The sequence below is a fragment of the Sturnira hondurensis genome, unplaced genomic scaffold (assembly GCF_014824575.4).
Source record: "Sturnira hondurensis isolate 20B ecotype Veracruz unplaced genomic scaffold, ASM1482457v3 Scaffold0022215, whole genome shotgun sequence".
Taxonomy (NCBI): Eukaryota; Metazoa; Chordata; class Mammalia; order Chiroptera; family Phyllostomidae; genus Sturnira; species Sturnira hondurensis.
Window position 1 is genome coordinate 3277448 of NW_028094846.1, and position 14119 is coordinate 3291566.

The 14119-nt window shown below is 48.0% G+C and overlaps 1 protein-coding gene across 1 annotated transcript in view; it reads right to left on the bottom strand.

Moving 5' to 3' along the window:
- Positions 1-14074, bottom strand: part of NME7 (NME/NM23 family member 7) — a 92385-nt gene extending 78311 nt beyond the window's left edge. The window contains exon 1 of the mRNA XM_037034945.1: positions 13949-14074. Coding sequence (XP_036890840.1) covers positions 13949-13951 — 3 coding nt within the window. The 5' untranslated portion in view covers positions 13952-14074. The remainder of the gene's footprint in view (positions 1-13948) is intronic.
- Positions 14075-14119: the final 45 nt, after the last annotated feature.

A 14119-nucleotide genomic window follows, 5' to 3' on the forward strand; every position in this document is an offset into this window, starting at 1 on the left:
ACTTGTCACCGGTTAGCTGAACCTCAGTGCTCCCCCCCCCAAAAAAGAACTGAAAAAGAAATCCCGGGTCTAACGATACAGGTTGGGGTAACTGTAGGCTTAGAGTTGTTCGGGTGGAAAACAATACAATTGATCAGCAATAATACAAGATTAAACTCTGTGTTTCACGTACTTGCAACTGTCAACCTACTTTTGCCCCGCCCTGTGGCGGCCAGAGAACACTTAGGTAATTACACTATACGCTATTCACTTACTATTCATTAGGAAACTGACTTTATTATTGGCTGGAAGTCATTCTGGTAATGTAGAAAATGACACTGCACATGGTATCCGTAAGTTTTATTTTTTAAACTCAAAGATATTGTCGAGGTCCTGGTTCCATCGGAGCCACTCTTGTCAAGTCTCACCCCGTGGCCACTGTGACGGCCATTTTCCACCTGTCCCTGCGGACCCTCCCTCTGCCCTTCCACCTGCTCAGAGTCTGACCCACCAGCACTGGCCTCAGCAAGGCCCCGCTTGCCCTTGGACCTGCCCGCAGGTCTGGCCACCGGGCAGCAGTGGCTCATGAGAGTTTCCCCCCAACTCCGGCCCTGCCGGACCTCGGTGGTCGGCTGCCCTCCCCCGTCTGGGGCACCAGAGGCTCTCTGCCCACCCGAGCCCCTCCCAGCTCTGCCCACACCTCTGTGAGCAGGCTGGTTGGAAGCGTCTCAAGGACCCCAGGTGCGCAGGCCGTATCTCTGTCCCTGCGAGGACCAGAGGACTTTGGGATGCAGTGCCACGTGCTGCCCCCGCATTGCCTTTCCAGATCGCTTTCATTGGGGTGTATGTGTGACGGGGCGGGGGCGGGGGGCGTTTACAGGGGTGGCCTGGGTCGCTGGGGCTTTTGTTGTCGTATCTAAGGAGGTTTTGCCTGACCCCAGGTCACAAAAGTTCACATCTGTATTTCCTTCCAAGAGCTTCAGTTTTAGCTCTCACATTTAGGTCTGTAATCCATTCTGAGTCACTTTTTACGGTAGGGTCTAGATTTATGTTTTTGCACGCAGGCGTCCATCTACCTGTCCCAGCACCACTTCCAGGAACGTCTCTTTCCCCTTCACATGGCCCTGGCGTTTCTGTGGGGAATCAACTTACCACACCAGGGTTCTTCTGGGATCTCAGTTCCGTCCCTCTGGTTCACACACCTAGCCCCCCACCACCACTGCGTCGCCTTGATTACTGTGCCTTCCGTACGAGTTTTGAAATCAGGAAGTATCACTTCTTCAGTTTTGTTCTTTGTCAAAATTGTCTTTTGTGGGGGACCGGTTTGTTTTGGCCTGGCAAATGTGACTCAGCTCTGTATGAAAAACTTACAGAAGCGAGGTGGTGGGCAGGAACCAGACCTTCAAACTGAGTTTTCCCGTGGGAATCAGGCCTAGAAAATGCACACAGATTGTTACGGCTTGCTCTCGCTAAAACTCCATCACCCTGGTCTAAAACAAATGTGTGTTGTCTATCTTCAAGGTAATATCCAAAGCCTGTGTAAATTTTCCCAAGGACAGAGCTAATCAGCTCATCACCTTTCCCCCCTGCATGTTATTTTCATTTCCTTGATTGCACCTAAAATGTAGACATTAATATTCTATGTAATAAATAATAAATCCTTCTTTGATGTAAGACCCAAGAAAAGCAATAAAAGCCTGTCCAGGCAAGGGTCGGGCGCTCTCCTCTTGAGGGAGTGGCTGTGCCGTCCCCTCTTTCCCCACAGGACTGCTGCAGTCTGTGCATCTGTCCCCGTCTTCAGTCACAATAGGCTGACTCTGCTGGCCAGAGTCTGCCACAGTCTGGACTATTCTGGGTCCTTCACATTCCCATATCACCTTTGGGGTCCGCTTCTCACTTTCTGCAAAAATGCCTCCTGGGATTTTCATAGGGGCTGCACTAAACCGATTTGCCGCTTGAGACAGAATTGCCGCCTCCACAAGACTGACTCTGCCGACTCACGAACACGAAGTGCCGCTGTGTGCCGAGCTCCTAAATCCTACCCTGCAGTCTCCATACTTTTCCGTGTGAGTCTTGCACTTCTGCTGAAAACATTCCAAGGCATTGGTTCTTTTCACGTTGCTGTGAATGGAACTGATTCGTTAACTTCCTTTTCAGATTGTTCACTGTCGTGTATAGAAATATAACTGATCTTTCCATATTCATCTTATATCTCGCAATCTTGCTGAACACATTATAAGGTTTTTTTTTAGATTTCTTAGAATTTTCTACATTTAGGCCCATGTCACCTGTGAACAGAAAGGTTTACTCCTTCCTACCCAGTCTGGGGCACTCCTCTTTTTCCCCTGCCCACACAAAATGGCTAGAACCTGCATGACAACGCTGTACAAAGCCAACGAGAGAGGGAAGGTGCCCGAGCGTCTCGGAGCCTCGGCCGGTGGTGCAGTCTCCAGGGGCTCTCATTGCGCTTCTGCCAGCATGGTGGGGCGGGTGGGGGGGGCGGGGGGCGGTGCTGAGCACCAGACAGCGTCCGGGGGGCCTCCAGAGGAGGGTGGCCTTTCCTGCCTTTTGGAATACTTTTGCCGTGTGATTCGTGGGTTAGTTTAGTTTAGTAGTTTACTGTTTGGGGTTTTCTTAAAATAAAGGGTATTTGGGGGTGAGTAAAAGATTCTAAGAAAACATTTTTAAGTTTAATCCCAAAGGAGGGTTTTTTAATCATTTAGGCTTCCATTCTCTAATTTGTGAAGGGAAAGTTGTGCCTTTGGCTTTATGAGAGATAATCTGTGGTACTGTGCACACTGTGCTTTGTCAGTAAAAGGTCCTTATGTGCCCCATCAATGCGACTGAAAGAAACAAGCAACTACTCAAATCCACAAAGGACCTCTCTCCAGAAAGAAACGTGTCCCGTGGTGCAGGGGTGCCACCTAGTGTTCAACGAGAATCCCATCACATCCGGGCCTCGGCTGTGGTACAAACATCCGGGATTCAGACCCGTAATTACGTATTAAATCACAATAATTTTGCAGAACTCCTAATTGAGTATCAAAATATAAATTATGGTTTCTGAATAGAATGTGTATTACTCATACGCTTTAGAAACTCCATTTTCAAAAAGGAAGCAAAGTCTTCACTTCTCTCTATAACCACAAAAAGTGCAGAAGAAACTGACTCCTAAAAAAAAACCAAACACCTTGCCCCCAGGTGCAGTAGATTGAAAGGAGCCTGGGCCAGGCTACACAGGTTCAAACCCAGGCTCCGTCACGTACTCCCAGCACAAGTTCGGGTGTTTTGCATGTTCACTCCAAGGCCGTCTCCTTCTATGGAAAGAACTTAATGCAGAGCAGGTACCCAGTAAACGGCAAACATTAGCTATCAAGAACAGCAGGTCCCCATCCTTATTTATAAGGCAGCTTCCTTTGGTTTTTAACCCAACCCTCTGCGGTTGCCAGCCAACAATTTCGTTTCTCTCTGATCCTGTGCAAAGAAAGGACAATACGATTATTTTGAAAAAACGGTTTTAGAAATATGTTCTTCATGACCTAAATGGTTTAACTGGCGTGTGTAAGAGACTTTTTTTATCCCTTGGATTAATCTCACTAACTCACTCTTGCCAACTCTCCAAACTCAGATCTGCTTTGACCTAACCTGTCTTTAAGGTCACAGATGTACTATTTGTACACGCAAGGATTTAGCTGCAACACAGAGGAACAGTCTCTTCTCGACAGCCCTCTGCATCAATCTGGATGGTCTTTTGAGCAATCTGTCCCTGAGGGCCTCCGTGGGCCAGGCCTGGGGACGCAAAGGACCAGGAGAAACCAGCCCTGGGCTCCAGGAACCCCCGTCCTCTGCTACCTGCTGAGGGGCCGAGGGAAAGCCAGACAGCAGGTGGGCGGTGAACTCCCAACGCAGTGTCTTTGAACGCACACAGACCCGTTCTCCACCAGCACCGCCTTCCCCAGAGACTAAGCAGGGACCTGGGGAAGGGGCAGAGGGGACGTGGGGACAGCGCGGGGGCGGGGGGGGGGGGGGAGAGGCAGGAGCAGAGATGTCCCTAGTTCTTTCTCTCACTTGGCCTTGGGTATGTCTCTCTTTTCCCTCCTGGATTTTGGATGTCTGTCCCTCTCTGTCTTGGCACTGGAAATGTTTCCTTCCCTCCATCTCTCTCTCTTCACTTCAGATAGCTTTCTTTCCTAGAGAAATAAAAGGAAGTAGAGGAAGGAAGGAGAGTGAAAGAGCCTGGGAGAGGATCCTGAAACTGGAATGGGGAAAAAGCATTTGTTAAGCACCTACTTGTTGTACAACGTGCAACGCTGTACAGTGAGCCACGGGACACAGTTTCCCAACCTGTTCTCAAACGTCTTCCAGAAAATTTAAGGAATCCATGTCAACATTAGCAGGCATAAGTTTGATTTTGCATATATACATATTTTTTACAAGTTAAAGAAAACCTGAAACTCGTGAATGAAAAATGACACAAAAAGCTCATGTTAACCCACGCGGTTGTTCCTGATGACCGCCGCCTCAAGGGCATCAGTCTCCTCCGCCTGTGCACGGGCAGGTCCGGTTCAGTGCCCGCCCGCCGGGAACAGCAGCCGCAGGAGCCACAGGAGCAGCTACTGCATCAGTGCGTCGGAGGTGAAGCATCAGGCCGAGCCCTTTCTCTCGCTTAATCACACGACTGTTGCTACGACGACAACGGAGCTGGTCCTATCGTCACATTCATTCTAGGAATACGGACGCTGAATCTCCCTAAGGGAGTACAAAGTATACTGCGTTTCTCCCCTCTTCCCCTTCCTCTGGGCCCCCAAATCGTGAGCTCCTCACGAGACAGACCCCGCCTTGCTCCTGCTGGTGTCCCAGAGACGGAGCACGCAGGTCGGCAGGACCGCAGAACGGCAGCACGGAGGGGTGAGCGCGAAAGGCCCTGCCCGCTTCGGTGAGAGGGCTCGGCCTTTCCATGTTGGCTCTGACCGCGTTCCCGCGCTGTGCCCCTTGACCTCTGTGCGTCCCGACAGGTGAAAAACTCGAGGCTGTTACTGGATTTTAAATGGAAATGCTGGGGGGAGCGATGTCACTACTACAGGATCCACTCTTCCTTTGGATATAAAATGTAAAATGTTTTGATTATGAAAACTACTCAGATACCCAAGATGTACAAATATCCATCTTTCAGAGATCTGGGCACGTATAGGTAGATTCCAGAAACTTGAAGAGCAAGATAATTTCATGAAAGTGGTAGACCTGTGCTTGCCACTGGATGAAGGGGTTTTCCTTCTTCCCAGACCCATGTCTCCGAGCCCGTGTAGCAAGAGCCAGGTAAGGCCAAATGGGCTCATTGTACTTTTACAATCAAATCACCAAATAATACAATTTCCAGACTCCCAGCTTAATCCACTTAAGCAGAGTAGAAATGCACTGATCTCAGGTCTAATACTTGCTAAATACATTACTAGACGCGCTTAGGTCTCAGGAACTACCTGCCACTGCCCCTCCTCCCCTGCCTTTTCCCACCAGGAAAACGAACTATAACAGCAATGGAGAGGGGAGGGGTTTAGTAGATAAAAGCAAACTTCAAACACCCACAAAGCCGGACAGTCACACCACTAACCCCCAATACTTATTTCTAAAACTTGTCTCAGATTTTAACGTCCTCCCACTCCCCCGACTGTCAGCACTCTGGGGAACGTGGATGTCCTGCACTTCGTGCGTGGAGCACAGTGCGGTTCACAAGCTTCTTTCACGTACATTGATCGTCTCAGATGACCCTCCCGACAATGCTTTCCAGTATTCTGAACAGAAATGATTATTCTGGCTTTAGGAATGAGAAAACAATTGTCCCCAAAGACTACCTGTCACCCAGTAAATACACGCAGAGGCTGAGACCACAGTGAGGACTGGGAAGCTCAGATTGCCAGGCCCAAGCCAGGCCCTTGCTTGGTGCACAGCAGGCTGCCGCCTCCGAGCCCTCCAACAGGTAGACAGCAGGGAGGGATGGAGGAGATGGAGGAGACGGAGGAGACGGAGGAGACGGAGGAGACGGGAGGGACGGGAGGGACGGGAGGGACGGGAGGGACGGGAGGGACGGGAGGGACAGGAGGGACGGGAGGGACGGGAGGGACGGGAGGGACGGGAGGGACGGGAGAGACGGCAGAGACAGGAGAGACAGGAGAGACGGCAGAGAGGGCAGAGAGACCGGTTACTTCGGCCTTCTTCAGGATGCACAGGCAATCAATTCTGGAGTTTATACAATTTATAAAAGATGTAAAATGATCACACATGGGTCTTAACAGAGCATCTCGTCTACAGAACACACAGTAACCTACCCTCGTTCTCTCTCAACGCCCTGGGCAAGGAAGGTAACATTTCTATGAAGAGTCCAAACCACTGCTGGAGGTCTGTATGAAATGTATAGAAACTCCGGGGGAGAGCTTCGGGACGAGGCACCTCGCACACTGCTGGCGGGGGGCGGGCGGGAGGGCTGCCCGGGGGTGTGCAGGCAACGCGTGTCAAAAAGCCTCCAAAACGCACAGGGCCTGCCACCCAATTACTCCATTTCTAACTTATCCTAGGAAATAATTATGAATCTGTGTGACAATGTATCTGCAAAAAGGTTACCTACAGTGTTAAAGACAAAATTAATAAACGAAATGGTTAAATGAGAGCAAATGAAAGAATATAGTTTTTAAAACTTATCTGGAACAATGTGTAAGACACATTAAGTGGAAAAAACAGATATGTAAGTAATGTATACGATAGAAAGATATATACATGCATGTGTGTATATATAAATACATGTAGGTATGTAGGCATGTGTGACTGGGATATTATACAAAAATATTACTGGTGATTATATATACTCAGTGATATTTTGAATAAATCTAATTATCTTTTTACTTCTATATTCTCAAGTCTCCAAAAATGACTACATTTCTATAACAGAATAAGTTAAATATTTGATGTAGATGTGAATGCATGCATGCCATGTGTGTTTTACATAGAATATACCTATTTTATAGTATAATCAATGTATATGCTACATAAAATGTATATGGCACATATATATTATATATATTTAGCTTGTATAAGAACTAGGGAAAACAGGATGGAATTCAAATTTACATATATCAAAAAAATCTACAGCCTTTATGCACGCATGTGGAAACACATTTTAAAAAATAAAGTGATATGAGAAACGCACAGCACGTATGATGAACCAGGACAGAAAACGCCATCAACGTAATTGGACGAAGTGCCTGGTGTCAAGATAAACTCGGACTGAGCGGTGCATTTCAACAGCTACAATTTCTCACATCTAATTAACAGGAAGTCTTTAGATGTCAACACCTTTTGAAAGTGAAGCAGTTTGGACAGTTTCTGCCGGGAAGTGAACACAAGGCCCATAGGAAGCACTGGAGAGACTTCTGGACAACAGGATGCTCCAGTCTCCGGCTACCGCACCGTCCACAAAGGTCTTAGGTGAAATCACGCTGAACACACGCGACCCGTGTGGAAACTATGATGCGCCACTACCTGTGGGTGCAGCCCCACTTGCCAGACCTTAGAGAAGATATATGGAAACCAAAGGACCCGGGAGGGGCCACTGAATTGTGGAAAGGCAATTTAAGGAAGAAATTGGGAGTCGCTGATCTTCAAAGGTAAGAGAACGGGAAAATATCTTCTGAAGTTTGTAAGACCATCAATGTGACAGGCAGAAGGAAAATAGGCACCGGGAGACCGTCTACTGTGGCTGGGGTTTAAATAAGGCGGATGCAAGGAAAATAAAATGCCTCGATGGAATAGGAAAACCATGTGAGATGCACTCTCCCGCTGCGTTTGGAATGAAATCCGAAAGCCTTTCCAAGTTCCATAAGCCTCTCAGACCTGCTCTCCTCCTGTGCCCCACGCCCCCTCACCGCCTTCCCCAGGCCGCCACTCAGGCTGCCCCCACCCCACCGCCCCATCCCCTGCCAAGCCTGGGCCCTCGCTGCGGCCCCTGCTGTGAGGCTCCCCTCCTGGACCTCTACCCGGCTGGCTGCTGTCTGCGAGCTCAGCTCTCAAGTCGCCTCTTCAACAAATAATGTCACCTCCTCACACGGACCTTCTCTGACTGTCCCACATAAGACCACCTGCTCCTGGAGGCCGCCGTGATCCCAGGGCTTAGTTCGACCTTCCTCATGGTACTTGGCAACACAGGAGGTGGCCAAGTTCACTTATCTGTTTACATGTATCGCACGTTTTCCCAAGTAAGAGAGAAAAAAGAATTAAAAAGTTAGCACCCAGCAGGTTTCCCTGGCCACCCCAGGCAAGGTCAGATCACTCAATTCTGTCACACATTTCTACCTCACCTTGTAATTTCTCTTTTGTAACCCAAATTACACTTGTAATTCTTTCCTAATATCTGTTTCTCTCAATAAGTTCTACGGGGTAGGAGCTACTGTGTGCTAATTTATCAATCAGTGTGTAACCAACCAGAACTAGGCAGACGGAAGACACTAAATACTTGTTTGAATGAATGAGTAATTGGTGATTGAGGAAGGGAGGTGATGAAACGAAACCTCAACCTTACCCCACTTCCCCCAAAATAACTCCAAATGGATTAAAGACTGAAATCACATCTTCCTAAAACCGAAAACGCCTAGAAACCGTGGCGGAAAAGCTCCTTAGCATCAGTTGCTCTGGGCAATGATTTTTTACATGAATGGTGAACCACAAGTATCCTGAAGCCACATTGGTTGAAAAGCCTCATCTGTCTAGGTCAGTACGTCAAGGTGCACAGCAGCCTCTGCACGTGCCGTGTACTATTAGTGCCGGCACGGCCGCATCAGGGCTTCCTGAGCCATCTCCCTACTGACAGGCACTTGGGTTGCCTGCCATTCGTCCCATTATGAACATTGCATCTCTGCCACTGGCTTGAGCGTCTCCAACCAGGTCCACCCTGGTCCTGCACTCCTGCCCCTAGTGGGCAGGATTTATCATTTACACCGTTTTAAGAGTACAAAGATAGCAAAAGTGTTCTTAGGAGCATTTCATCACAAATTTATAGTGGGTTTCCCCCCCCAAAAGTTTGGATCCCACTAAGATGATTTCTTGTGTTTGTTTTCGGAGTGTCTTTGGAGATAATGATTGACATATAACATTATATTCGTTTCGGGATCTACAGCATTGTGATCCGGTATTTGTATATATTGCCAAGTAATCCCCAGAGTAAGTCTAGTCAACATCCATCACACACAGAGTTAAAAAAAAAGCTTTTCTTGTAAAGACAACTGTTCAGATCTTTTAAATATGCAACACAGTGTTATTAACTACAGCACCTGCTGCCCAGCACATCCCCAGGACTTATTTATTTCGTAACTGGAAGTTTGTACCTTCTAACCGCCTTCACCCTTTTCACAGCAGCCCCTCCGCCCCAGGCAACCTTCTAAGAGCACAGATCTTCAGTGTTCACACACACACGCACCCACATACACATGGTAGTTGGGGGCATGACGGGGGGCTGAGCCAATGCTGCAGTGGCGATCATTTTGTGATACAGACGTGTGTCAAATCTTAAAACTGCACAACATTATATGCAAATTATATCTCAAAGGCTGGGTAACAAAAAAAAAGTAAAAAAGGGTGGGGGATAAAAAGGCAGAAAAAGACAAAGAGCCAAAAGACAAAGACAACATGAAGAAAACTGGGGCATTGTATTAACCAGTTGCTGTTTAGGTTTGCAGATACGACCGGTCCCTGCTAAAGAATATCACAGAACATATGTAAAAATATTGTTTAAGTTTCTGCTTTCTCATTTCAGTTACAGCAAATGATATCCTGCCTGGGGCTTTGGACCTGCAAGTTATCAGGTCAAGTAACAAAGGGACTTCTGGATGGGTAAGAAGTATTTACACCCCTCCCCCCCAAAAAACAGTAAACCTGTTTAGAAGAAACATTATAAAGCTAGAACCTGAAAACATTTGATGGGACAAAATCCTGGTCTCTATTTCGCAATCATGAAACTCTTTTTGAAGGCTCTTTTAAGATGACTTGGAGACATCTGTGTAGTCTAATTCTTGTGGAACAGGTGATCATCGTCACAGACCTCAGACTAGCAACTAGTCTTGGCCAATGGTATTCAGTCAATCCTCTATTTAGAGGATGGGTAACGTCCGTTTCACTTTATCAGTCACAAGAGACTTAGAATTATCTTCTCTATTCTCTTTACACATAGAGGTAAATAAACTGACAACTCTAGCATATTCTTTCTCTTAAACGCCATGTATGTATGGGGGAGGAACCAAATTTAAGGTAAAGGAGGTTCTAAAATTTGCAGGCGGAACCCAACTCTGGTGCTGAAGGCTCCAACTATAACGAGCCAGAGGCAGGTGGAAGCCAACAGCTAATTTAAATGTACGGTCAAGAAGCCATGCAGGCAGGGCAAAAGAACCTCGCACTCAGCTGCCTGCAGAGGGACTGCCGGCCTTTGGTCCAGCGTGCGCACACGCCGTGGCCACACTGACCACAGGGAAGGACGCCATCTCTCTTTTCTCCTAAAGGCCCGCTCTTGCTCATAAAGGACCGACCACACCTGACGTGGAAGAGAGATCTGGATGCAGACAGATGCTTGAAGATTCTCCTCTAGTCAACTCCCGGTTTTCGTGGATCTCAGTGCCTTCCCTGCCACACACACCAAGTTGCCACTAGGTCAAAGGAGGAATGAGAAATATGCGTGAGGATGCAACCACTTTGCCTTTTAAAGGACCCGTTATTCAAAGCGGACTGGAGCTTGAACTTCGCGTATCATGACTCACAGCACGAAATCTGTTTTACATCAGAACCAGGCAGGCAGACACAGGCTAAAATAAAAGTTTCGTCAACGTTGCTTCACTACATGCAGCGGATGCTGTGTTTGTTCTGGCTCCTTTTTTTGAATGCTGCCCGCACACCACAAACTGACCGCACAAAGGAGCGACGGCTTCCCATCTGCAGGCTGAGCAAGACCGCTGCAGGGCACCGCACGGTCTGGCCTGGGCCGCCTCTCTGGTCCCACCTCAGGCTCTCCTCTGCACGGCCTCCCACCGCTGCCGGGACCCGATGTCCATTCATTTCCACACTCACTCGTACGCCAGTTCCTGAAACGTGCTGCCTCGGGCCTTTGCTCGTGCTGTTAGTGCTGCCTGGAGCCTCCCCCAGGCCCTTGCACCCCACCACGCAGACCTCAAGCCGAAGTCACTTCCTCGGAGGGGCCTTCGCTGACCACCCAATCTGAAGGAGCTACACACACAACTCCAGCCGAGGCAGAGGGTAGCGGGGAAGTTCGTTGCTCTTTGGGATGTTGGGAGGTCTGAATGACAAAACGTTTGGCAGGCACATACACACAAAGACAATACTCTGCAAATGTCACTTCCCACCTCCCTATGCCATCGCACAGGTCACTGACTTGTAGCAATTACAACCAGATTCCACTCGCTTTGGGATGGCTTTTCTGACTCCGAAAAGGGAGGGCCATCCTCCACTATCCCCCAGGCACTCTGCACCCTCTCAGAGCACGGACATTCTTTCTATTTTTATTCATTCAGCAAGTACCTGAGTGCCTGCTGTGGCCCAAGCAGTGGCAGTGAACAAAACGAGGACCCATCCCTCTAGCAGTTCACAGTGTAGCGAGGGTGGCAAATCCACACACAAAATAAGTTCAAGTGCACATGGTAATAAGTACAGTAACAGAGATGTGTAGAATGTAAGGTGGTAACAAAAAAGAATGAAGTATCACTTTTCTTCAAGCAGATAAGAAAGGCATCACAAGAGAAGAGACACCTCAACAGGGTCTGGGAACATCAAGAGTCTGGCAGGCAAAGAAGAGGGGAGGGTGTTCTGGGTGCAGGAATCACACCGGCCAAGGACAGGGAACAAACTCATCGCCAGCTTGAAGTGACTTGGTACCTTCAAGAAAGACAAGTACTAGCTCAAAAGTGAGGCGCTAAGAGGAAGGTCTAGGGAAGGGAGGAGCATGAGAGGAGGCCGGCAGGTAAGTGCTAGGTCCTGCAGGCCCTGAATGCGGGTTCCGGAGACTCTGCATTTTATACAAAAGGAAATGGGGAGCCTAGAGTTTTACAGAGGTGAGTAAGAGCAACAGATTTCAGTTCTAGAAAATTCCTTCTCATAGTAGAGAAAATAGTGGTTTGGGGAACTGTCGGACCAGACTGTTAAAGACACTATTGCAATAGTCCAGGCAAGAAAGGAGATCTTAAAGGAAACAGGATTTACTAACCAACTGGATATTGGAGGCCGGAGAGACACAAATGCAGGATAACTCCGGTTGCTGGTTTATTTTATAATATAGTGGTGTCGTTCACTAATGTGGGGGGAATAAGAGAAAGCAGGTAGAAAGACAGCAAGTTCTGTTTGGATCCTATTGGGTTTGAGGGGCCTTTGTGGTAACCAGGTAGAGGCAGATGCCCAGGAAACTAGGTGGCAGGTCTCGGAGGAAAACTGAAATTGAGGGCCGAAAGCTTAGGCACTAGGAGAACTCTGTGTACTTGAAATCACCCAAGGAAAATGTACAGACTAGAAAGTGAAATTAATTAAGGAACCAGTCTCAGAGGATAGCATAGGCAAAGCCAGGGGAGGCGCAACGGATGCCCTTGAGTTTCAGCTGTTACAGAATATAACATTAAATTCTGAGAATTACTGGATTTAGCAGTATTTTAAAAGGCCATTAGAAACTTCAGCAAAAGGACCTTCCCTGAAGCCATTAGAGAAGAAGTCAGACAACAGAACATCGAGGATGAAAGTGAAGAGGCAGAGGTTGAAGCTAGTGAAGACACTATGCTTTCTAGCGATTTACTTACAGGTAGATGGAAGAACTGTGGAGAAACAAGACGGAGGATGGTTTTTTGTTTTATTTCATTTTCTTAAGATGTGTATGATTTTAACAGCGAGAAGAGGGAAGTGGAGAGAGAAAAAGGCTAAAATCACACACAAAAAGAGAAAAGCAAAAAGTATTGGCATGAAGGGCAAAGAATGAGACCTGAGGAAATAATGGGTGTGTCACCCTTCAGCACCTCTTTCTCCAAACTAGAAACACAACACTCAATGGAGGATAAAACTGCAGATCAATGTGTAGGTGGAGGCAGGAGGTTGAAGAAACTGACTCTTAGACTCTGTCATCTGCTTAGAATGGAGGGAGGAGGAGGGGCAGGGTTTGCTAAGTGGAGGCTTGAACGGGGATCTGGGGGCAAGGCAGGCTGGGTAACAAAAACCAAGAAAGAGGGGGTGCTGAGTGGGGCTCTGTTGCTAAATTCACAGCTATACCCACCCGACGACAGTTAACTATCTATCTTCCGGTCCGTTATTCACAAATGTTTAAAATGTTGCTAATTATGTGAATTAAGTAGAAGCTTGTTCTCAAACAGGTGAGTGAATTGGAGTCACCTGCAAGCCTTTAAAAATGCAAATCCCCAGCCCTATTCCAATTAACTCAGAATTTCTGGGGCCATAGCTCAAGCAAGTGAATTTTCCAGAAGCTTTCCAAGTTACCTAGATGGGGCATTTCTGTTCAAAAAAGTAAGGACCCAGAAGGAATCAACCGGCTCCTACTAGGTGGCCCTCAGACGGGGTGCGGGACAGGGCTCCGCCACCGGGGGGAGCAAAGACCAAAATCCAGGGAGACCCGCAGCTGGCCTGAAAGAGTCACGCACCCGCCACTACATACTCTTAAATGAAGCACGCTAAGGTGAAGCCGAGCTGGAAAAATGCAACGATGAAAATGCAAACATTTAAAAAGTTTGTTTGGAATGATGTTTCACCTCCGGCTGTTACACTCAGTGTCATACAACCCAAAAGTTTCCGTTACATTACCCTAGGGGCTCAGCAGCACTAAAGAGACAATGGGACGAAGGTGCAAGGCCCTGGCACGCCCCGGGCCCATTAGCCCCAGGCCCAGGACTGGGGACGCTGCGACACCAGGACCCCGGAGCCGTCTGGCACTCACCATAGTCTCAGGAGCTCAGTAGAGGGAAAGAGGTCTCGCGCGGAGGGGAAGACACTAGCACCTACACCGAAGCCCAGTTACTCCGGCAACAGAACCCCGCCTACTGCTGGATGTTGCACGGAAGTCACTGCCCCGCTCCCTTGTCTCTATTGGCTGGAAGTAATTAAAGCT